Here is a 23,308-nt window from a genome sequence, read left to right as displayed (position 1 = left end):
TTTGAATTTCAAAAAGAGATTGTGAGGTTGAATGGTTTAGATCATCCAAATCCAAATAAATGGGTGCTAGTGTGCTACTCTACATTTTATCTGCTGATAATTTCTCAAGGGAAGTGATATATTCGCCCACATTTCATCGCTCGGCCAGCCCCCTCCCTCTTCAGTGTATTTATAAATTATAACTACGCTTTTTACACTACAAGGAAGTGGCCCAAGGAAGAAAATGGGGCGAATATATCACTTCCCTTGTAGTCCCTTGTTTTTCAAAAAGTACTGTACGGACCGTATCATAGGATGATCCAAACCTTCCATAATAAGGAACACAACGTAAATAGGCTGCTCCCCAAAAATCATTTCCATAGGATGATCCCAATTCTCCGATCTATAGAGGAACTGCATATTATGGAAAACATCGATCTATAGATTGGAGGGCTAGGATTATCCTATGGAAGCGATTTTTGTGGAACAACCTGTTTACTTACGTTGTGTTCCATCTAATGGACGGTTTGGATCATTCTATGATGGGGTCCATACAGTACATTTTGAAAACTCTCTCTATTGATCAATTGTGATTTTCTAAACATCCTTAAGGCCCCACTAATCGGATGAGTAGGATCATTCACTTACCACATTGGTAGGGCCCACTTTAATAACCCCACTCTAGTCCTTAGAAAACGTCAGGGTTTATTGCCTCCAACTTTGGATTCAGAGATCGGAGACTTCGAGACTTCCATTATCTCATTCTCATGAAAAGCTGGTTGTTTCTTTGATAATTCCACCACTCTATTCCAATGGAAAACACGGACGTGTTTGGTTCTTCTATTGCTCCGCTCACATGGCACGATTTTCTTGAGCGGATGCGACACCCCTCGGCTTCTGATTTCGTCAAATCTATCAAAAGGTTTAACGATCTTTTCTTTCTTTTGTTTTGGATTTCGCATTGAATTCAGATTTATGTATTTCTCCTTGAGACTATGAGAATAAAGTTTAGCATTCTGCGTTCCAATTAGGGCTACGTTTTCTTCTCTATCTAATTTTCTTTGGGTTTTAGAGTGGATTTATTCTTTCTTAATTGGGAGTTTTGCGTAGCAATCCGTAATTTTCTTGTATTTGTTGAGATTAATAGTTGAGAATTATGAAATGGCCGAAATTTTGCAATGTATTTTCCTATTTAGCGATTGAAAATTATGTAATGGCTTAGAATTAGGGCTTCGTTTTTTTTTTTTTATCTTGTTACTGAATCTACTTCGGCCAGTAATTATACAGGATTTATTGAATGGTTGAAATTCTGAATTCTGCTTTGATTAGGTAGTTTTTCGGAAGTAAATTTAATTAGTGAGCACTTTTCCTTGGGAATTATTAGAGTGGATTTCTTCTTTCTTTGTTGGGATTTTACCCAAGAATCCCTAATTTTCAGTGTAGTTATCTGAATTAATAGTTGAAAATTATGAAATGGTCGAAATTTTTCAATGTATTTTCCCATTTAGTGACTGAGAATTATGAATTTGGCAAACAATTTCAAACATTTTTAATAAAAGGGTGATGATGAATGCACCATTTATTTTTTTGCCATTTCAAAAAAAAATTTCACCATTTCAGAAAAATGAATGCACCATTTTTTTTACTATAAACTCTACCTTGTACTGGTTTTATAACTGGTTAACTCTTCCGTCTTTGTTACAAAAACGGTTCTCGTCTTGTTGAATTTTTCATCTCTCTGAAAAATATTTCCAATAAGTCCCTAAATTGTTCACCAAGTTTTGTCGGCTAAAATGCCCTTTGATCAATTCTAAAACCATGATTCACTTGGAAAGTTTTTAGTCTTAGGCCATGTTTGGAAACCATGGAAACAAATTCAGGGAATGCTTGTTTATCTAGTGTAATAGGGATGTTGAGAGGCAGGAGAGAAAGTGAGATTTGAGGGTTTTTTTTAAAATAGTTTTTTCCTCTGTTTTCAGCCCCATCACATGCTCTCTTCATTCAATCCTCTCTCAAATATCTCTCTCTCACCTGCCCTCTCCACCCATCTCTCAACTTGGTTAAACAAATATTCCCTGAATTTTTTTTTTCGTGGTTGCTAAACATGCCCTTAGCGTTTCTCATATAAAAAATGTGTGAAGTTCTCATAAGAATACAAGAACAATTTAGAGTTGCTCAAAGGGCACTTTTGTGCAAGAAAATTTTAGTGTATAATGTATTTTAACATAAATAGCACTTGAGGACTTACTGGGAATATTTTTTAAAAATGCTTTCAGGCCAGATCAATGACTAATTGAAATATATTTTACAGATTAGGGATTTGTAAGTAAAATTCTATTCTTTATTTGTGATCTTCATTGGACAATGTGATGGCTGTTTTCTAGACAATTATGATGATCATACTTTATTGTGATTTTCATGCATGACATAAATTACACAATTAAGTATGAGAGCCCATCATTTGGTAGCAGAATGCAATCTTTTTAGTTGGAAGGCTGGTCCAACGATTGCACAACATATGCCACACTTAGCGTCTGGGATTTAAAGGATCAGGGGCACATAAATAAATACACACTATGGGGTTTTTAGGTCGCCTGCTTGAATGAATGATCCATATGGAATCTCTAGTGTGAGGCTGGAAGAGACAATTTTGAGGTTGGCCTATGTGGCCTTTATTTGTGTTTTATATATGCAATTTAGCTGACTGGGAGTGGTTGAGTTGTGTGGTATGGTGTATACTATTCCATATTAGGATTATCACATGCTTACCCACAAACCCTATTGTAATCTGTGACTCACATAGCCGTGTCTTTGTAGCTAACTGGGAGTGATTGAGTTGCGTGGTATGGTTTATACTATTCCATCTTAGGATTATCACATGCTTACCCACAAACCCTATTGTAATCTGTGACTTGTAGAAAATGGTGTCTTGTGATGCAATGCATTATGGTTGGACTTGCTTGGTCATTAAGGACATACTAAGTATGAAAAGGTATAATGTCTCTTTTGAACAAATTTTATGGGTTATATGCTAGGACATTTTTTCTGCATTGTTATAAATAATTTACTTGTGAAGTAAACCTAATTCGCAACTTCTTGCATGAGACATCCATATAAAAGTTGGTTTTCTCTCCTCCTTCCACAAACCCTAGATCTGCTTTGTTCCTTGCAAACAAGGTCTCACAAATTCTATGTGGAGGTTGAAGGTGCAATCTAGGCTTTCCTTACTGGGTTTGGGCCCTGCAGGGTTGCAAAGTCTCTATCATTATGATGGTCCAGGATCACTTTGAGGAGAGCATTTTGAGGAGTTCTCATCTACTCATTCACGATATGTTTTTTATCTTAGTTGTCACCTCTCATCTACTTTGTAAAGGTAAAGGATCACTTTTTGATCTTGGTTTTGTAAAGGTAAAGGAAGTTCACAACTGGGAGTTTATCGTAGGCTTTCGGACAAAATTTCTAGAATATTCCATTTTGGAATGGAATCCGAAATAGAAAGTCAAACAAAACATTTTAATCAAAATTTCAAAAGCATTTTAATTAAAATTCTATGAAGAGGTGGAAGGAGCAATCTAGGCTTTCCTTACTATGCTTGGGCCCTAGAGGGTGTAAGGTTGCAACTAGGGGTGCTTATTCGGTTAAAACCGAATCGAAAAAACCGAATTGGATGAACCGAAATTATTTCGGTTACCTAAAAATTCCAACCGAAACCGAAACCGAAAAGTTGAAAACCGAACCTAACCGAAACCGAAATTTTATTTCGGTTGTTCGGTTTTTCGGTTAAAACCGAATAGTGAGGGTGGACGGAGATAAATCAAACCTAAAAGTAAAAACCTAAAATCAAACCCTAAACCAGTAAAAAAAAATCAAACTATCAAAGTATCAAACCCTTCTCTGCTCAAGAAGAAAAAACCCTAAACTTTGAAATAACTAATAAGTCTTCAAAAGAGTCAAAACTAATAAGTCTACAATTTGCCATCACCAGTGATCCAACAAAACCTTGAACTTTGTCCGGTGACCGCCCTTGTGGTGTACACAGTGAAGAGGATTAAATCTACTGAAAACCTCCGTTGATGGTGCGGTAAGCGTGGACAGCCAGTGTATATCGCCGCTGATTCTGCCTCCCAAAACATTTCAGACGGTCTGATGAAGTGAAACCCCCTTTTCTTTGTTTCATTGGAGATGAAGAAAGGAATATTTCTTTTTCTTTTTTATTTGAGCCCATTTTTGACTTCCCAAATCCCAAGTCATTTGATCTTATCTTTTTGTTTTTTCAAGAATACCAATAGTGGAACAGAGAACAGACACCTCACCCATTTTTCGTACAAGTGCTGAAGAGAGTCAGAATATTATTATTTTTTATAATACTACTGTTGAATTTACATCTTCATTGTTTAGTAACTGCACCACCTCTCAAGTTCGCAAGTATTGGATGTACGCGTATCAGCTCATAACTAGCAACAGAGCCACGTGAATCGAGGCAAATTGAAAAGGGAACGACTAGAAAGTTGTTCGGTTTATGAACCACAATTCGGTTTTCGGGTAAACCGATTTTGTTTTTGCCGGAAACCGACACCGAAACCGAAAACCGAAATATTAATGTTTATATAACCGAAACCGAACCGAAAGTTAAAAAACCGAACCGAAATAACCGACCGAATTTGGTTCGGTCGGTTATTTCGGTTTTACCCGACTAATGAGCAGCCCTAGTTGCAACTTGGGTCAGGTTTTCCCCGACGCGCATCGAACCGACCCGAAATACCTTGGGTCGGGTTTAGAAATCATCAGTCTTGGGTTTGGTCGGTTTTCAGATTGAAAAACCCAAACCCGTCTCAAGTCAGGTCGGGTTTAGAAAAAAACCCAAAACATGACCAACCCGAGAAGGAGGGCCGTTATACAAACATTCAAGTAGATATCATCATATCATTCATGTATTTTATGGTTATTGTGTATGATGAATAAAATGAGATCAATCTTTGTTTTCATGTTATTATCTCAATCTCTCTCTATCTCTCTAGTTATGTTTGCAGATTGTGTAGTGTGCTGGCTTGCTAGACTTAATCCCAATGGTAAATACTAGAACTAGTTTGAGATAAAATTTCTAGAATTTTCAGTTTTGGAATGGAATCCAAAACAGAAAGCCAAGCAAAACATTTTAATCAAAATATGGAAAAGTATTGAGTAGAACTTGTTTTTTGTTTTCCTTGAAAGATATGTTGACTAGAACTTGTTTCAGAATATCCGCCTGGAACACCATGTTCCAAGCGGAGCCAACCAAAAACGCAGTGAACTGAGTAGTGACGACAATTTGTTTTCGTATTTTCCCAATTTTATTAGTTTTTCTTAGGGAAATGAGGGGCCTTTAATCGAATTTTCCCTTTCTAATTTATGGGAGGATTAAAATCCATCAAAAAACCCTCTTTTGGTTGCATTTAGGGTTTCTTTTGTTGCCCAAAAGTCCTCGGTTCAGGGTTTTGGCCCAAAACCCTGAACCAAGGTTGAAGACACGACCTTACATGGCCATTTTTTGTACTTTCTCTCAATGCTTTCTTCTACCATACTTTTCTCATTATTCTTCTACGCCTAGCGGAGTCCTTTCTGAAACAGAACATTGGAACGGGTGGAACACCATAATGTTCAATCCAGGAGAGAAAATAGAATGATATCCAGAATGACAACTAAGTTTGTATAACAAAGTCTGTTGTGATACTGAGACAGTCAATAAATCTTTCTCAGAGATTGTTATGCTTCTGCATGGCCCTATTAGTAGTTTCAGAGCCATTAGATTATGGCCGTGCAAACCTGTGTTCATCAAAAGAAGTGAAGGTATTGTGGTATTTACCTTGTGCTAGTTAGGATTTTTGACTCGGAATGGATGTTAAACTTTGAAGGCAAAAAACTTTTCAAAACTTTGTGCTCTGATTAGATATCCAGTTCTGCAATTCAATTACAGCCATCTTTTAATAATAATGTCCTACAACATGTAAATAAATAGTTGATTCTTGCAATCCTTTGGATGCATATTCCCCTACTTACTAACGCACAGTGGGCCACGATGTGTAGCCTACTCATATGGTCCTACCTACATATAACAGTTGGTGCATATGGTATCATCTCATGTGCACCTTCCACTGTCTCACATACTTGCTGTTCCAATGGACCATCCGCATGAGTCACTCACGTTGTCTAATTCACTGCCATCACACCCTTCCATCTAGTGGCTGGACATGTCTGATTTATGAGCCACTCACATGCTCCAGTGTACCACTCATGCGTTTTCCACCCGCCATTGTGCACCTCAGATGCCACCTGCTATACATTTGTGTGTTTTTATTCGAATCTCCTATCCGTTCAGTGCACCCCTCATGTGCCACCCACATCTTCCTTACTCCCAAGCTATTTGACAATTATCTGCGATGAATTGAATTTACTGACAAAATTGCAGTAGCTATCCAAAAGATATTATCATGAAACTTCCAAAAGATACTATCACAAAATGTGTGTGTGTGTGTGTGTGTGTGTGTGTGTGTGTGACGCTCTTAAAATGGTGCATGGCACCATGCCTATTTTTTCTCTATGTACCAAATTAAGAAGCAATAGTTTATGTGACTTGGTGGTCTCTGCAAAGCAGGGGTAAAGCTGCGTACATCTAGCCCTCCCAGACCCTGCAATGGCGGGAGCCTCGTGCACTGGGCCGCCCTTTTTTTTTTACCAAATTAAGAAGCAGATAAAGTAACACATTGCTCAATAGTTTATGTGCTACTAATAAATGTGAGGCACAATGAAAGTAGGGTTGTATTTCTGGTGTCACCTCACCCTGTAAGGTTTATAGTTTTTGTATTTCTTGCCTAGCATAATACGAGAGATTATGCTTCAATTCCAAAAGCAGAAGACGATTGAATAGCGGGTTGTCAGATCAAATGTTCAGTTATCAAATCTGGTTTATTTTATGTTACTATATACCTAATTCTACTATTTTCATCATTATTTGTAACAATTCTTTGGTGGGTAGAATCTCTATATTCCTGAACTTCTTTCAATAAATAAAATGTGGGAATCTTTGGATCAACATTTTTTTTTTGAAGATTATCTTTGGAACAACAATTGGTTTCATTATTACCTTAGTTGGTGCTATATCAGTAGCCTTTGGAAAAAAGATGGGGTTGTTTGAAGCTTCTATAGTAGCCGAATGATTCAATGTTTAACAACGATGACATAGATGAATTAGGATGAATTAGGATGCATCGCAAATCCGTAGGTTCTTCAAACCAAAAATTGGGGAGGAAAGATGGAACTTTGAAGAACGGAATTTGTATGAATTTTGATTATTTTTATATGAATTTTTGAGATATTTTTGTTGTGTTTTAAAGTCCATGTTTTGGAAAGTTTCTATAGTTTTTTTTTCTTTTTGAATTGAGGTGGTTTAAGTTGAAGTAGGAAGGTTGAATTAAGATCGGTTTAAAACTAGAAACAATTTAGGAATGGAAGTAATCTATAGGAGCTTCAAGTTTATTTTCTTTGGAAAATTTCTATTTTTTCTTTTCAAATAATTCTAGCTTATTCTGAACTGTTTTAGAATTTTTTTTTAAAGTAAGAAAGTGTGTCGGAAAGGCCTAGGATGTTTATTTTTATTAAGGTCTTTTGCACTGAAAATAATATATTTATATGATGTGAGACACTCTTTTTTAGTTTTTTTTGTTCATTATGAATTTGAAGTTCATGCAAGGAGTTCCCCCCTTCTTCTGTTGTTTTCTCTTTGAGATATGCCCTTGGTTTTGGTTTGGCTTGAATTTTAGGTTTGACACTTGTGATTGTTATTTTATTTCTGCTCCATACTCTGTCCTTGCCGTGGCATCCTTTAGTCTTTTGCTCCCAGTGTTCAATGTGCTTATTCTGTTGTCTCTTGTCATGCGCTACTTATTGTGTTTCAGATCTTGATTGAAAATTTTCCATTTGCAAACAAATTAATAACTGTGTGAATTTGAATATGCTTGCAATGACAGCTTCATTGTGTCCTCTTCGAACCATGCTCCTGACCCAGAAAAGGATAGTGCTGCCGTACAGGCATTCCTTGCCAACATGGAAGGGGCTTTTAGGGCTCATTCACTTTGGGCTGGTTGTTCAGAGGAAGAGTTGGAGAGTGCTGGGGAGGTGATCCATTTTACCTTGTTTGTTTATTTTAATTTCCCTACTCAGATCCCAACCAGCCTTATGTTTGGCGATTGCTAGATATTCTTATCCTTATACTTTTCCTTATCCTTATCACAGAGTAATTAAACACTTCTCTCTTTTCTTCGTAAAAATTAAAACACTTATAATGCTTTGCAAAGTAACACCAGTCTCACCAGTTTCTCATTGGCCAAGTTATACTGTAGTTTGATGATAACCTATCAATTCCCTGTTGAAATTCTTTGTGACTGGAAGACTTCTTTATGGTTAGTAATATCAGTGTCTATGTCCCATACACATTAGTTAACAATTTCTACTGCACATTTAGATTTTAGTAAGTCTCTAAACATTGCAGTGGCTTCGAATTTTCGGCAAATTCATTCTTGTCATCAAATTGGACACAAACTGCTAAACAGCTATGGGCTCTATATTTACCTGGAAAATAGCTATGTGCTCTAGCTTTGCGTGGAAAATGTTTCTGGTCAAAGTGCTTCATCTATTATTATGCTTTTGTTCAGTTATCATCTCGACTTTCCAGTCTTTTCTGCTCTCAAGAAACGGAAAGAGAGATATGATCTATTAAATGTTTTGATAATAGTAGGTGCCTCTAATTCTATCAAATGGAAGTCTATCTTTGGCTCGTACTTCTATCCTCATTTTGAAGAATGGGGAGTATCAGCATGAAACTTGACATGCTCTTTTCAACCCTTCCTAGTGTCATTAACTGTTTTTACCACCATGTTACTGATTTTCTCATTCTCAGTTACATGCATGGTTTTAAATTTCGGATTTCGGGTGACTTTCGGGCGAAATTTCTAAAAAATGATTTTTAAAAAAAAATTATTATTCTGGAATTTTGCCCGAAATTTGGGAATTACTAAAATAATACTTTTTTATTACCGGATTTCAGCCAAAATTTCGGTTTTGGCCAAGGGCGAAACCGAAACCGAAGTTTAAATCCATGGTTACATGTTCTGGATTATATTATTTTCTGTATTATATGCTTTTCCAGTTTCAAGGACATCTCATTCTATAGAATGGATTTTATTTTTTATTGCAAGTCTTAAATTTCAGACTGTTATGCTATGATGGATGATTATTATTGTTTAAATTGATACTTATAGATGTATATCTCTTTCATATGATATGCATGCTTTCCTGTCAATTGTAGGGACTGGAGAAGTATGTCATGACAAAATTATTTACGCGTGCATTTGCATCACTTCCAGAAGACGTAGAACTAGATGAGCAACTTTATGATAAGATGGCTTTAATACAACAGTTCATTCTTCCAGAAAATTTGGATATCAAGCCATATTTGCAAAATGAAACGTCATGGCTGGTAAGTGGCGGACTATAGTACTATACTATTTTCTCAAAAGAAGAAGAAGAAGTGGACTATATATTTTTCTGAAGATCTCTTTATGATGCAATTAAGTTTATTGTTTCACAATGAAATTCAGTTATGCACAACTCCATTTGCAAATAAATCCCATGTTGATCTCTCTCTCTCTCTCTCTCTCTCTCTCTCTCTCTCTCTCTCTCTCTCTCTCTCTCTCTCTCTCTCTCTCGGACTGATAAGATATCTACAAGGTACAAAAAAATCCGGAAAACATCTATTGCGTAAGCATATAATTCCATGTTACTAAATCCCTGCTAGGTATTCCAGGATGAGCTACGCGATCAGCCTGACAATTTTCTTTGCAACACAAACTACATTTCCTTTGCCATTCATTAAAAAACAAACAAATAAACTACATTGATTAAAAAAAACAAACTACATTGATTTTTTTAAATGGAAACAACATAACCAATTGCATTGATTCACTAATTGAACTCGATATTTTATTCAGTGTGGGAGTATTGAGCAGATGATTGTCGTTTTTCACCTTGACCTGTGGTTTGAAATATTTTTCTTCTGTTCAGACATTTGAATTCATTGTTTTGTTGTAATTTCATTGGATGGAACTCTCAACAATCTTCTTGTGGTAGCAGTTGCGCCAAGCTAAATGTTTTGGAATTCTGTAACTCTTGCTGTCATTAAATGGCTTCTTTGTCCTTTTACTTTCAACCGTCTTTATAAGAGGTGAACTTTGCATTCACCATTATGTTGCACTGAACACACTTACTAGCGAAATACGTCATCTTGTTCATATCCTTAGATGCTTCTTTGAAAATTTTAGAATCATGAACGTGCTATCGAAGAACGTTGGTTGCTTAGGAGTTAGGACTAATCTGATAAGAGACTGTTAGCTCTCCTAATAAAGCATCTAATCACCTCTGGCATCAGTTGGCAGGAACCAAGCTATTAGATAGAGAAATCACGGATAAAGTTATGGCAAAAGGCGATTCTTTAAATGTTACTCGGTGGATCACTAGATCCCATGATCACCCTTGGCGTTTTGATAGATTCTTTGATGAGATCCATGATTGGTCGGAGTCGTCTTCTATTACTTTTCATCATGGTAGAAGATCCGCAAACGGCTTGGCTGATAGCCTAGCTAGGGACGGGGGTGGCAAAGGAAGCATTATAGATCTATGATTCTTTGCCTCCTTGATTTTTATGTTCTTCTCTTTCTCTGCTGGTGTTTTTTTGCACTGTTTTCTTTGTTCTTGTAATGACCATCTCGGCCTCTTTCTTTATTAATATACTTGCTGCCATTCAAAAAAGAAAAAAAAAAGAAGGAACAATGATAGATCTTTTAGATCCTAGCCAGCCTAAATCTAGATTTTGAAATGCAGCAAGTTCAGGCTCTGGGAAAAGATGAACTACCTTCCCTAAAGTCCATCTAGAACTATATCCGAGGATAGGCTAGTTGAAAGAACACTTTTATGGGAGCTGGTTCAACATCAAACATTTAATGATCAGCCCTTATTGTCGAGAGAAGGACTAATAGAGATGGTGGAAATGGCTATGAGAAAAGCCAATCTAAACCATTGATATTGTCGAGTGATAGAAACAAGATGGAGTGTATACATTGTAAAAAGAAATAGCATACTCGAGATATTTTCTGGGATCCATGTTTCAAAGTGTGGATGCGGGCTAAAGTGCGGTCAAAGCAAATCCTATTTGACTTGGCGTGGTGTTATCAAGTACTTGGTTGACGCGGCTTCATAATCTATCAACGCTGTAAAAACTTAGGATAGTCAAATGAGTTTTGATTGCCTTTGTAGGGCAAAATGAACACATGGACAAGAACACAGCCATGGTAAAAGGTAGTTGACTTGGGCAATTCGACGATGGTGAGTGCGGGGAGGGGGGTTGTTGGTTTGAAACTATCGCTGGATTTACACCCTCATCTTTGTCCAAAAGATGAGATTAGCACGTGCAAACTCTATCACTATTGAGGGGGAGCATACTAGTGGGGTAGTACTCGCCAAGCCTCCACATTACCTACCAAAGGAAACTTAGATATCAATCTCGTTTTTGTTTTTGTCCAAACAGATGAAAGAGTTTGTACTAGTAGCCAAACTGGTACAACTGCCAGGAACGAAACCTCTCGGTCTGAATTTTGTTTTTGACTGAGCTGTTTGAATATCTATTTTGCCCTGTTTCGTCTAAAAATGCATTTTTAAGAACTTAGAGTATTGCCCCCAAATGACTCTTTTTTTGGTTTTTACCTTTTGACCTTATTGTACCATTAAAAAAAAAAAACCTTTTGACCTTATTTTTTGCCCATTTGACCGTTTTATAGCCGTTTAAAGGGTCTTTTGCATATTTTTTCTTCAAACAAATAAGGGCTATAAAAACCCATCAAATCTCTTTTTTTTTAATCTTCTTCAACACTTAATATTTGTCAAATCCTTCTGTCCATCTATTTTCATCATATTTAATTTATTTGCAATCTTTTTTGTATTTCTTCTACTTCCAAATGGTGTTTCTTCTACTTCCAAAGCGTGATTTTATGCTTCCAAAGGATTCTAATTCTAATTCTACACGAAGCGGAAGCTTGGAAGGAGAGGAGTATTTGCCTTTCTTCAAAATGGTATATTCAAAAGAGGTACCTTGTATACATTCAATTGTAGCTTCTTTTCTGAAACGAAACACTGAAACGTACGAAACGCTGAAGCTTCTTGTCCCGCTAACCAAAACAAAACACCGAATGAAACGATATTGAAAACTAAGGAAGACTGTGATCGACCCTTGTGATCACTATCAAGGAACTCACAAAACAACTTCCTGCCCTCAAAGTCCCTTTTAGCACTTTATCCACCAAGGATACAACAGGTACATCCACACTTGCTTTGCTAATCATACTTTCACCAGTAAAACACCTCCTTTTCCTGGATCATTGATTCAGGAGCCACTGACCATATGGCATGTAAGCATAATAGTTTTCTTTCATTTTCCCCCTTGTCGTGTTATGTCAAACTTTCAGATGGATCCCTCTCTAAAACTTCTGGGAAAAGAACCTATCAACTGTCTTATTCACTGTCTTTACCTTTTGTTATTTATGTTCCTACTTTTCCTTCAAATCTGATCTCTATCAGTCGTCTCACAAAACAATTAAATTGCAGTGTGACCTTGTTTCCTTCTAATTGAATCTTTCATAGTCTAAAAACTAAGGAAATGATTGGTGGTGTTCGGGAGGATGATGGGTTGTATTTGCTTGATACAAAGTCTATTTGTCTTATCACCTATTATTCAGCATCCATGGATTCTCCTAATCAAGTGGGTGTATCTATGGCATTGTCATCTTGGCCATATTTCATTAAAGTCAGTAAAATTGTTGTTTCCAGATAAATTTACTTCAAACATCGTGGCGAAGTTTAATAGTGAAATTATTGTTTCCATATAAACGTCTGTCAAGTCTCAAAGCATTAAAGTACAAATTATCCCAATATAAATAAAAGTTCTACACCTTTCTCTTTAATTCATTCTGATGTGTGGGTGACTGGGTTCCTGCCTCTGTGGTTGAGAATTTCAGCATTAGATTGAAATTTGTTAAAGTTGAAGAAAATGAGCTTTATCTTTCTTGCATGTGTGTTTAGTTTTACTTGAGTTAAACATTTGATGTTACATTTTCATCTGACTTTGCCATTTAAAGCGGTAGCATTTTATGGTGCTGTAATGGTTGTGAAATTCCCTGACTGGGTTTTCCTTTTGGCAAGCCTTATCTATAATGTTTGCTTTTTTCCAGCTTGCACAGAAAGAGCTCCAGAAAATCAATATGTACAAGGCACCTAGAGACAAGCTTGTTTGTATACTCAATTGTTGTAAGGTCATCAACAACTTATTACTTAATGCTTCTATTGCGTCAAATGAAAATCCTCCTGGAGCAGATGAATTCCTTCCCGTTCTTATATACGTCACCATAAAGGCAAGTTTAATCATCCATTGAACTACATAAGTATTCTTTTACATGACATTCACATGTTTATATGTGATTCTAAGTATTTATTTGGTTGGTGATTTCAACAGGCTCTATTTTACTATTGCTGCTTTGACTGTCAAACTATAGCAGTACTTGTATTAAATGCTTGAATTTCTTATAAACTTCAAGGAGTAAAAAGGGTCACTCAGTCTGTTCAAAATAACTATTCTTTTCTGTTTTTGTTTTATATTTTGGTAAGATCCTATGTATATAATATTTGTGATAGTGTTGCATTCATTATGGCTTACATGTGGTTTTGGAAGGATACATTAAGTTGGGAAGGATACATTAATTTTAGCATTTATTAGGGCACTGGGTGGTGAGATATATGGCTACCTTTAGCCGCCAGTCCAATCCGCTTTCTTCTTAGTCTCTGAAAATTATTTAATTTGCCTCCCCTTATTTTGTTTCTTTGTTGGACCATAAGGTGCTGCAGGATTTGGAGGATTTCCTTTTAATGAGAGACCACGGATCAAGTGGTCTTCACCTGCCAAAAAGTATACCGATGTTGGGGAATATAAATTGCGGTAGAAGCATGGTCTAATTTTTGCGTGGAATGAAGTTGTTTTGATTAGGTTTCCATCCCTTTTTTGTTGGTTTTAGAGGTTAGGACATTCATGTTTCTTCCTTTGTGAGACAGTTGGATTCTGACCAAAAGTAAAAAAAAAAAAAGAGAGGAAAAAAAACGAGAAGAGATTTAAGAGTGAAAACCACTCGGCCATTTTCTCTATTTTGATGCCACAAAAAAAAAAAAAAAAAAAAAAAACCCAATGGAATGACCCTCCTGAAATACTCCTAACTAATTATTGAGAGTTGATCCAACATATTGAGAGCTGGTTGTGAGACTGAAAGAATGTGTGGGCCCTATGAAGGCAACCCAAGAGAGGGTGAATTGGGTTTTAAAAAACTTGTTATTCTCTTAAAGAAATTCAACAAATTAAAGCAACAACAAACTAAAATTAAGAACAAAAAAGATAAACCATGCATAAAAGAGATTAGAGATACCATTTCAAAAAAAAAAAGAGATTAGAGATAGGAAAGAAGAAATGCACCGGGGTTTATAGTGGCTGCCAAACTTGGCCTACATCCACTCTCTCAAGGATGCCCCCTCCTTGAATCCTTCACCAAAATTTATCACTGCCCTTATATTTTGGAGTGCACTAAATTATTCTGAATATTGTATAATGATCATATTTCTGGATATCCATATGCCCAATTATACAAAATGGCAAGAAAGACGATAAATTGGGTATTACTAACTGCAATGCCAACATGCGACTCGCGTGCATGTCGAACATAACTTTTTCAAAAAAGCAGGACTTGGATAACAATTAAATAATTAGTGTTTCATCTGCATCTTAAATGCATGTGTGTTTGCTAGGTCCAATGCATGAGCACATGGCTACCGCATGTAAGCGTGAAGGAATAGTGATTTGCATATTTTGAACTTTTGATCATTTCAGTCTGAGTCATATGTCCGATACTCTAAATTGAAAGAAAGAAACTTTCTAAATCACCATGACTGTCCTCTTTTTCTCAAAAATCCACTTTTATTACACAACTTAATTCGCCTTACAGTTCAAAGAATTTCAACATTTAAGGTCTATTCTTTACTGCTAATGTCAACAAAGATATGCCTGTATTCATTTGATGTTTATCAATTTTCTTTCTCATAACAATATTATTTAGCAGGCAAACCCTCCCCAGTTACATTCAAACCTATTATATATACAGAGATACAGACGTCAATCACGATTAGTCTCTGAAGCAGCATATTTTTTTACAAATATTCTCTCAGCAGAATCCTTCATCTGGAGCATCAATGCCGAATCCCTTTCGATGGAAGAAAAGGAATTTGAAGAGAACATGGAGTCTGCTCGTGCACTTCTCTCAGGCCTTTCATCCAATTTAGAAAATCTTTCTAACCAAATTAACCAAGATGTGGGTCATCTTTCAACTCCAGAATCCAAGCAGCCCAAATTACAGGCATTGAAAGCTAAGAATGAAGTGAACAGTTCTCTTCCACCCCAACCACATACCAAGGAAGCTACAATTGATGATCCAAATCTAAAATCTCAGTCGAAAACAAACAAGCCATCCATTTCAGATTTGGAGAATAAAGGGGCTACTGATCTCCTAAAGGACGATGAGGTAAGCAGTGCTTTCCGGGAGTACCCATTCTTATATGCCCTCGTTGGCGATCTAACAGTTGATGATGTAGAAGCACTACTCAATAGTTACAAACAACTTGTTGTCAAGTATGTTTCGCTTTCGAAAGGCTTGGTCACTAGTCCCCCATCTCTTTCTGTGCCGCCTTCACAAACACAAAGCATAACCAGGAAGGACTCTGTGGACATGGGAATAATGGAGATTCCTAACGAGAAGTATGAAGAGATAAGTAGGACGACTAGTGACACCCCGGATGGAGGTCCATTTATCGACACGGATAATTCTGAATCCAAGCCACATCCAGATGGGGACAAGCATGAGATCTTCAGTTAGTTCTGTTATTTGGAGGTGCCTGCATGTACTCCAATGTTCACCATATCAGAGCTTTTTCTACACACAAGATATGATTGTCATCATAACTGTACCTTGGGTAGCAACCAGAATGGTATCCTTCACACATGATTAAATTTTTTTCACCACTAGCTTGAGTGTCTGATGTATAACTTTTCCGTAACATTGAAGGAAAAAGAAAGGAAATTTGGCTGTGATGGAACAGGAGAATTAGTGAATGGGGTTGAAGAGCACTTTGATAGGAACATGCATGTGGGCTTAACTGGAGTTAAAGTTGACAACTTAAAGTCACCATTTTGAACCCTTTTGAGGCAAAGCTGAAGGAACAAATCAGTATCAACCATTCAAAAAAAAAAAAAAAACTCAGTATCCTTGTCGCTGTTTATTATGAAGAGCATGGAAGACAATTTTTTGGATGCAAATGTAGGCGGGTACGCTCTCTTGCACATCTTTCCTTTTCTAGCAATTTTGTAAAATCAGATTTTGTGGTCCCTCTTCATTGGGAGAGAAGAGCCACCTCATAGCTGGATTTTCAAGTATGAGATAAGCGCCTTTATGGGTGTGCTTGGGGGAAAGCCCTTCTTTTATTTGTCTGTAATGTCTGTGGCTTTGCATGAGTCATATCTTCATCTCGACCGGAAGCAGGCTAACATATAGTAGGAGTGCAACTTGGGTGAGGTCGGGTTGAGCTTTTGCTAAGAACTGGCTTAGAATCAACCCGAATCCAGCCCAATTTTAATGGTAAAAGCTCAAAGATTGCTATACAATCATATAGGATGATCATGTGATCACAAACACACATGGTACATGCATTATTTTGTTTTTAATTAATTATTCTTTAATATAAAGTTTATTATAGAACTATTTGCCACATGCGTTAACATGGGAAGAGTGCTGTTGATTGTCATCACATTAATTGGTGACTTTGCATGGAGATATTGTTAGATGGGCAAGTAACCCTCTCTGTTGTTGATGATCATCTAAGCAAGACCACAAGTCCTATTTAAGAGAAAAACCCTTGCCACTGTTGTGCAAAAGTGATATTATTGAAAGAAGATCAAAACCATCTACCCTCTACGCTGGCCCTTTTGTTTTGTAACATCATTCCTCCAGTGACCTCTCGGATCGGTCACCTGACCCTGACCCTGACCGTTCCCGCCAACCCTATTTTAGCAGTAGCTATGGTTATGTTGGACCATACAGTAACTATGAAAAGAATGGGTTCTTACATGGGATTTTTACAAGAATCTATCTTTATGAATAAGCCACCACTTAAATGAGTGTGGAACTATCATTCTATTTTTATACGTTGACGGGTGATAACAATGCCTACTGAATGACTTCAGGGCCGAGCGTTTGCTATGACTTCATCACCAAAGTAGCTTTTATTTCTGTTTGGTTGCCGGGTTTTTTTTGTTCCTGGGAGTTATGTGGGAGAAAAAAATACCCTGGGAGATAGGTGGGAAAAAAAAAGTCCTAGAAGTATCCTGGTAAAATAAAAATCCCATGTTTGGTTGACCGGATTATCGTGGGAAAAAAAAACCTTTGTTTGGTTGCTTGAACTGTTGGGTAGAAAAAAATTATTCTCAAGCTTATTTTTTGTTCCTGAGTTTATTTTTGTTCCTGGGGTTATCTTGGGATGGGATGAAAAGGCAATCATTACAAAAGTGGGATTAAAAAATTCACCCCACAAGTAATCATTACAAGAGTGGGAATAAAATAAACCTAGTGCTAAAAGGCAACCATACATGGGATGGGACCAAATTTTAAGTTACTCTCCCACATAACTCCCAGGAACAAAAAAAACCCGGCAACCAAACAGAGCAAATGTGGCTTGATGGAACAAGAGACTAGGGTCTTCCGATCAAAGTGGGGCCAATTGATTTGGCCCGGAATTGTTCTTGCCAATCTGATCAACGTACCAAATCAAAGTCTACATGGCACGTGGGGCCAGGCTATCAGCAAAGAGCCTAACAACCCACCATCTCTTTAGGATTTTTCTTCTTGGTATATGCATGCCTTGATCATTCAATTCATAGTGTGGGACCACAACATAAGATGGATAGTCTCCGTCACCACAGCTGTGACTGTGAGCCACTTTTGTACTAGGATAAAAAATGGCCTTAATGCGAATCTCTATATTGTTTAAAAGACTCCATGAGGTCCTTAAGTTGTGTTAAGGGGCCCGTGGATTTTAGGAAAAAAACAATCCAAATAATTTATATGTGTTTCCCAACCAAGATGCAAAAGAAATTCATCAAATTAAAAAGTCCAAACAAAATCCCATAAGAATCTTAAAATTCTTCAAAAATCTTTAAAAAAAAAAGAAAAAAAAAAAAGGATCAATCTTGCTACCATCTTCCCATACCAAGAACCAGTGGTGCAATGCAAGGGAAGGAGGGCCCTAATATCTGGTGTAGCGAACCAAATATCAAGTGAGTATTGCATGCACCAATCTACATGCGCATTCACCATATTAAATCTCATAAAAAGAAAAGATAAAGAAATTAGAGATGCAGAAGTGTGTCGCACTAGTGCAAGAATAATGATAAGGAAACCGCGCAAATTCAAATTTTGAACTGAAGTATGGAACAAGCAATGGCCTCTTGACACGTTGACAACTACTCGCCTTTATAATAGTTCTTTTTTTTTTTCTTGAGCAATGATAGATAAAAGAGAGCCCTTGTATAAAGAGCCAAAAAAGGGCTCTTGATTGGATCGACGTGGATCCAATCCAGAGCCTTTTTTGGCTCTTTATGCAAGGGCTCCCTTGTATCTATCATTGCTCTCTTTTCTTTTCTTAAAAAAGGAATTCTAGACTGAAGGGAGCCCTTGCAAAAAAGAGGTGACATGATGGTGATGTGCAGTCAACGGGGGAGCCCTTTCACCTCTTTTTTGCAAGGTGAAACTACTCCTCTCTATGCCATGTGGCGTGTAGGGATTTGCTTGGTATCCCACTCGGTTTGGCAGCGGGTCTCCGTAGCAGCGCTATGAAAGAATATGGTGTCCCTAGATTGCTTCAAGTAATGAAGATACTCCGCAAGTGCCGCCCTTGATATTTGATCCAATCATAGTCTTTGAAAAAGTCAGTTATTGTTGGATCAAATGTCAAGGGTGGCGTTCAACGCATGGACACCATATTAAAAATCTGGTTACATACATCCTATTCCCCTCCCATTCTTAATACAATGAATGAATAAAGAAAAATTGAAATATTCCAAATAGAAAAATTAGGTTTTGAGTAGGAACTCGAATAAATCTAACAAAATGAAAAACTTTTATTTATTTTAATCTAAAAAACATGTTCAAAATTGTGGCCGAGTTAAACACGAGGACAGTATGCCCAAAAAACTTTGCACTCAACATTTCCACCATACATATGGTACCTTCAGGTGATGGAGCCATTGATCTGCAAATCTACTAGCAATTCATACAGTGGGCCTCAACACATGCCCACAAAAAATTAAGGATCAAATTCCTTCTTCTTTCTTTTCTTTTTTGAGTTTCTCAACCTAAATTCAATGGACAAATATCCTCCTCGAACACTGATTAAGGTCAAGATGCTGGTTCAAAACTATTTTGGACCACTTGTGCCCCTTAGCCGTTTCTCTCTGTCAGCATATAATTAATATCGGCTGGTGAAGATTCAAGGAAATTGGTATTGACACAACGTTTTTTTGGCCTACTCTGATATTTTTCATTAGCTGTCGCGATTCTTAATGAGTTGTATTGACTAATGAAAGGGTCCTAAAGTACAGAAGCAGAAGGGAGCTTGACTGCAAGATCCACCCATTGAGAGCTTAAATTTAAAAAGAAAGTGTGTGAGTAACCAGAACAAGGAGTGCCGATATTAGTTCCCTTTCCACCACCTTATTAAAATAGCATTTTAATCCAAAAACACTAAGGAAAAAAAAACAAAAAACAGAACATTTTTTTCACCAAACACTCCCACCTTGTCATCACATTATTTTTTTTACAGCCTCCACTGCAACCCACGTGCATGCAACTATTCTAATTTCATTTGTTAATACAGCTTATATTCCTCGGAAAGTGCTATCCATGTCATTGTATAATAGGAAAGTTAGTATGATTAGCCAGTCGGGATAATATTTATCCGTGTTTTCTTCATGTTTTTTATAATAATATATAATAAGGCTGTATAAGCGGAGTTTTTATATGGTGTAAGCCCTTATAGTCCCGTACTTTTCAAAAAGAACTGTACTGACCACATCATAGCTAGGATGATCCAAACCCCTTCGATGTAAGTAGGTTGTTCCCCAAAAATCATTTCCATATGATAATCCTAGCCCTCCGATCTATAGAGGTTCCATAATATATAGTTTCTTCATAGACCGGAGGGTTGGATCATCCTAAGAAAATGATTTTTGGGGAACAACCTATTTACATCGGACGATTTGGATCATCCTATGATGTGGCCCGTACAGTACTTTTTGAAAAATAAGGGACTATAAGGGTTTACACCATATAAAATCTCAAGTGGGCGTGTGTTTTTTTTACTTTCCACCAGTCAAATAGTCCAAAATAATAGTCTTATTTGATTTTCTTACCAAATGGCTTCGAGGAAATGGTCTCCAACCAATTCATTTAATAGTACCATGCTGTTTGATTCCTTCTTGGATCTGACGAACTCAACCCATCTCCCTTTCTCTTCTTCAACACTTCTCTATTTCTCCCCTCTCATGTCCTGAAATGCATCAAAATTTTTCATACACCATGGCTACTAACAAACAACCCTTAATCTCCTTCAAGTCCATGCTTTGCTTGAGACCCCCAGGCAAAGAGATAGCCACAAAATATGAAGATAATGCTCCATTCTGCAATCGAAAGAAGTTCAAGGGGTCGGAATTCGAAGATCCGGTATCCCCTAGGGTGGGTTGCATGGGCCAGATTAAGAGAGACAAGGTGGGCTTCTCGGGCGCGAAAGGTAACAACTTCTTCAAGCTTAGGAAGATCTTCTCTTCGAAAAATCTGACTAGCCGAGAGGCTGGTGCAAGATTTGACAAGGAGTTTGGTGTTGTTAGGATCGTAGGATTGGATCGTTCTTCAACGGTGATCAAACGGGTCGGATTGGATCCGCCTCTTCAGATGATCAAACGGGCCGAATTGGATACGCCGCCTCTTCAGATGAACAAACGGGTCGGATTGGATCCTCCTCTTCCGGTGATCAAACAAGCTGAATTGGATCCACCTCTACCGATGTTCAAACACATCGGATTGGATCCGAAGCTTCGGATGGTCAAACGGGTCGAATTAGATCCACCTCTTCCGGTGAACAAAGGTGCCCTCAAAGGTAGCGATAGCTCTAGTCTTTGGAAGAGACGACATGGGGTGGCATTAGAAGGTATCCAAATTCGACAACAGCAACGTTGTTGCGTCTCTCGTAAATCCCTTTAGAGGGAGAAGAAGAGGAAGAAATGTTTGGGAGTTCAATCTACCAAAGCTTCATACATTTTTTTATTTTTTGTTTCAATTTTATGGAATTCTCCCTCCTGGAGTCATTATACTTGTAGATTCACCAAAACTTAGATGTCCCATTTTCTATCTGAGATAATTTGATGATGGATCTTTGGTATTCTCTAATGAAAATGCAGTTAAATCTATCATACATGTGTAATTATGCATGTAAAATTAGTGGTAAAAATGGAAACTATCTGCTGAAAAGTACTGCACACATGAAAAAATGGTCATGTGCCTTTCGGAGAGCTTTCTGAGTAGTTTACTAAAGTTGAAGCAAGGCACTTTTTTTCCTTTGGAAGAGAGGTCAATTAGGCTTTCTTTCCCCCCTGCCAGTCACACTTGCCGATTATGAATGTGAGAAAATGAACCCATTGATTTTTCACTCTTTTATGATAAGGATGAACGCTTAATCAGAGAAAACAAGTAGTTGTAAATGTGAGAAAATGACGAACCCCTGCGCCATTTTTCTTCCCTTTATGATAAGGATGAATGCTTAACAAGACTAAACAAGATAGTGATCCCAATTAGACACCCCAATTCTCCTATGTAGATGTATTGGATTGGACCACAGAACCACTCTGATGTGATCGATTTTTCGTAAGGATATTGAATAGTCAGAGATATATGATCCCCAAAAGTCAAAAGTATAATTTTGGGAGAAATTACAAGTAGCGTCCACGTTCTCAATGATGCCAACCAATTTAATTATCTAGGTGTTGCTAGTAATGGGTCATGCTAGGGGTGGACATGGTTCGGGTCGGTTCGGTTTTGGGCTAAACCCAGAACCGAACCATGTATAATCAGTTCTCTGGAATTGGAACCAGAACCGAACCATATATGTGTGGAACCGAACCGAACCAGAACCATATATAATCGGTTCGGTTCGGTTCGGTTCTCGGTTTACTCAACCGAACTACAAACAGCCAAACAGGTATATATCCCTATCAAACATGCCCTATCAAATTATATGTGAACATGTATATATGGACTACAAACAAGTATATACCATTCGTATCAAAGTTTTGGGCAATTCCTAATATACAATATCCAATGCATATCAAAGTTGGGATAACATTTATATATGTAGACTACAAATAGGCCCTATCAAATTATATATGAAGTTATGAACTACAAATCGGTAAAAGGGGGGTGAGTTAAAATTTTAAAGGCAAAAGAAAACGTTAGAGAGAGGTGAATTAAATGGGGGAGGACTGATTTTATCAAATCCCTAAGTAAGTACTAAGTAGTGTCGGTTCTCGGTTCCGGGATCCCAAACCCAGAACCGAACCGAATATCCACCGGTTCCAAATTTTTAGAACCGGAACCGAACCATATATAGCTGGAACCGAACCGAACCGAACCGAACCAAATGTGCCGGTTCGGTTCGGTTCCCCGGTTCGAACCGGAACCATGTCCACCCCTAGGTCATGCACCAAAATGCATTCCCATGAGGCAATTGTAGGCCTCCAATCCAATGTGTGGAGACTTTGGTAGTGTTTTTTTATCCTTTCTCGTCAGTGCTTCTACGCAAAGCATTGAAGAACACAGGCCATTCTTTATGGATATAGGCCTTTGCTACTTTTGTTTCTTACTTTCAAAGGCCACAGATTGGGAACTTAAAATCATCTGGCCCCAGGTGGATTTTGATGAGTGGCTAATTAGATAAATGGTTTGAATCATTGAACAAGTGAGCCCCATTTGTACTTTTGCCTGCTCACATATCTCTCTATCTTGAGAGAAAAGAGAGGACAACTCATGCAAAGGATTCTCAAAGTGGTAGCAGTTTC

General features: G+C 37.5%; 1 protein-coding gene and 1 long non-coding RNA gene across 2 annotated transcripts; both read left to right on the top strand.

The window, feature by feature from the left end:
* The first annotated feature begins 692 nt into the window (after positions 1 to 692).
* Positions 693 to 16,664, top strand: LOC143848674 (vacuolar protein sorting-associated protein 9A-like). The gene is made up of 5 exons (XM_077357667.1): positions 693 to 901; positions 7,983 to 8,130; positions 9,320 to 9,490; positions 13,290 to 13,469; positions 15,216 to 16,664. The coding sequence occupies exons 1-5, from the start codon at positions 792 to 794 to the stop codon at positions 16,023 to 16,025; spliced, it is 1,419 nt and encodes a 472-aa protein (XP_077213782.1). The 5' UTR covers positions 693 to 791; the 3' UTR covers positions 16,026 to 16,664.
* A 3,793-nt stretch (positions 16,665 to 20,457) lies between these two features.
* Positions 20,458 to 21,667, top strand: LOC143848484 (uncharacterized). Its single transcript, XR_013235397.1, has 2 exons — positions 20,458 to 20,988; positions 21,086 to 21,667. It is a non-coding gene; the product is annotated as an uncharacterized LOC143848484 (long non-coding RNA).
* Positions 21,668 to 23,308: the final 1,641 nt, after the last annotated feature.

This window comes from Tasmannia lanceolata, unplaced genomic scaffold (genome assembly GCF_043159265.1).
Source record: "Tasmannia lanceolata isolate RefF3 unplaced genomic scaffold, GAP_Taslan_0.1 ptg000016l, whole genome shotgun sequence".
Taxonomy (NCBI): Eukaryota; Viridiplantae; Streptophyta; class Magnoliopsida; order Canellales; family Winteraceae; genus Tasmannia; species Tasmannia lanceolata.
This window is presented reverse-complemented; position numbering and strand designations above follow the sequence as displayed.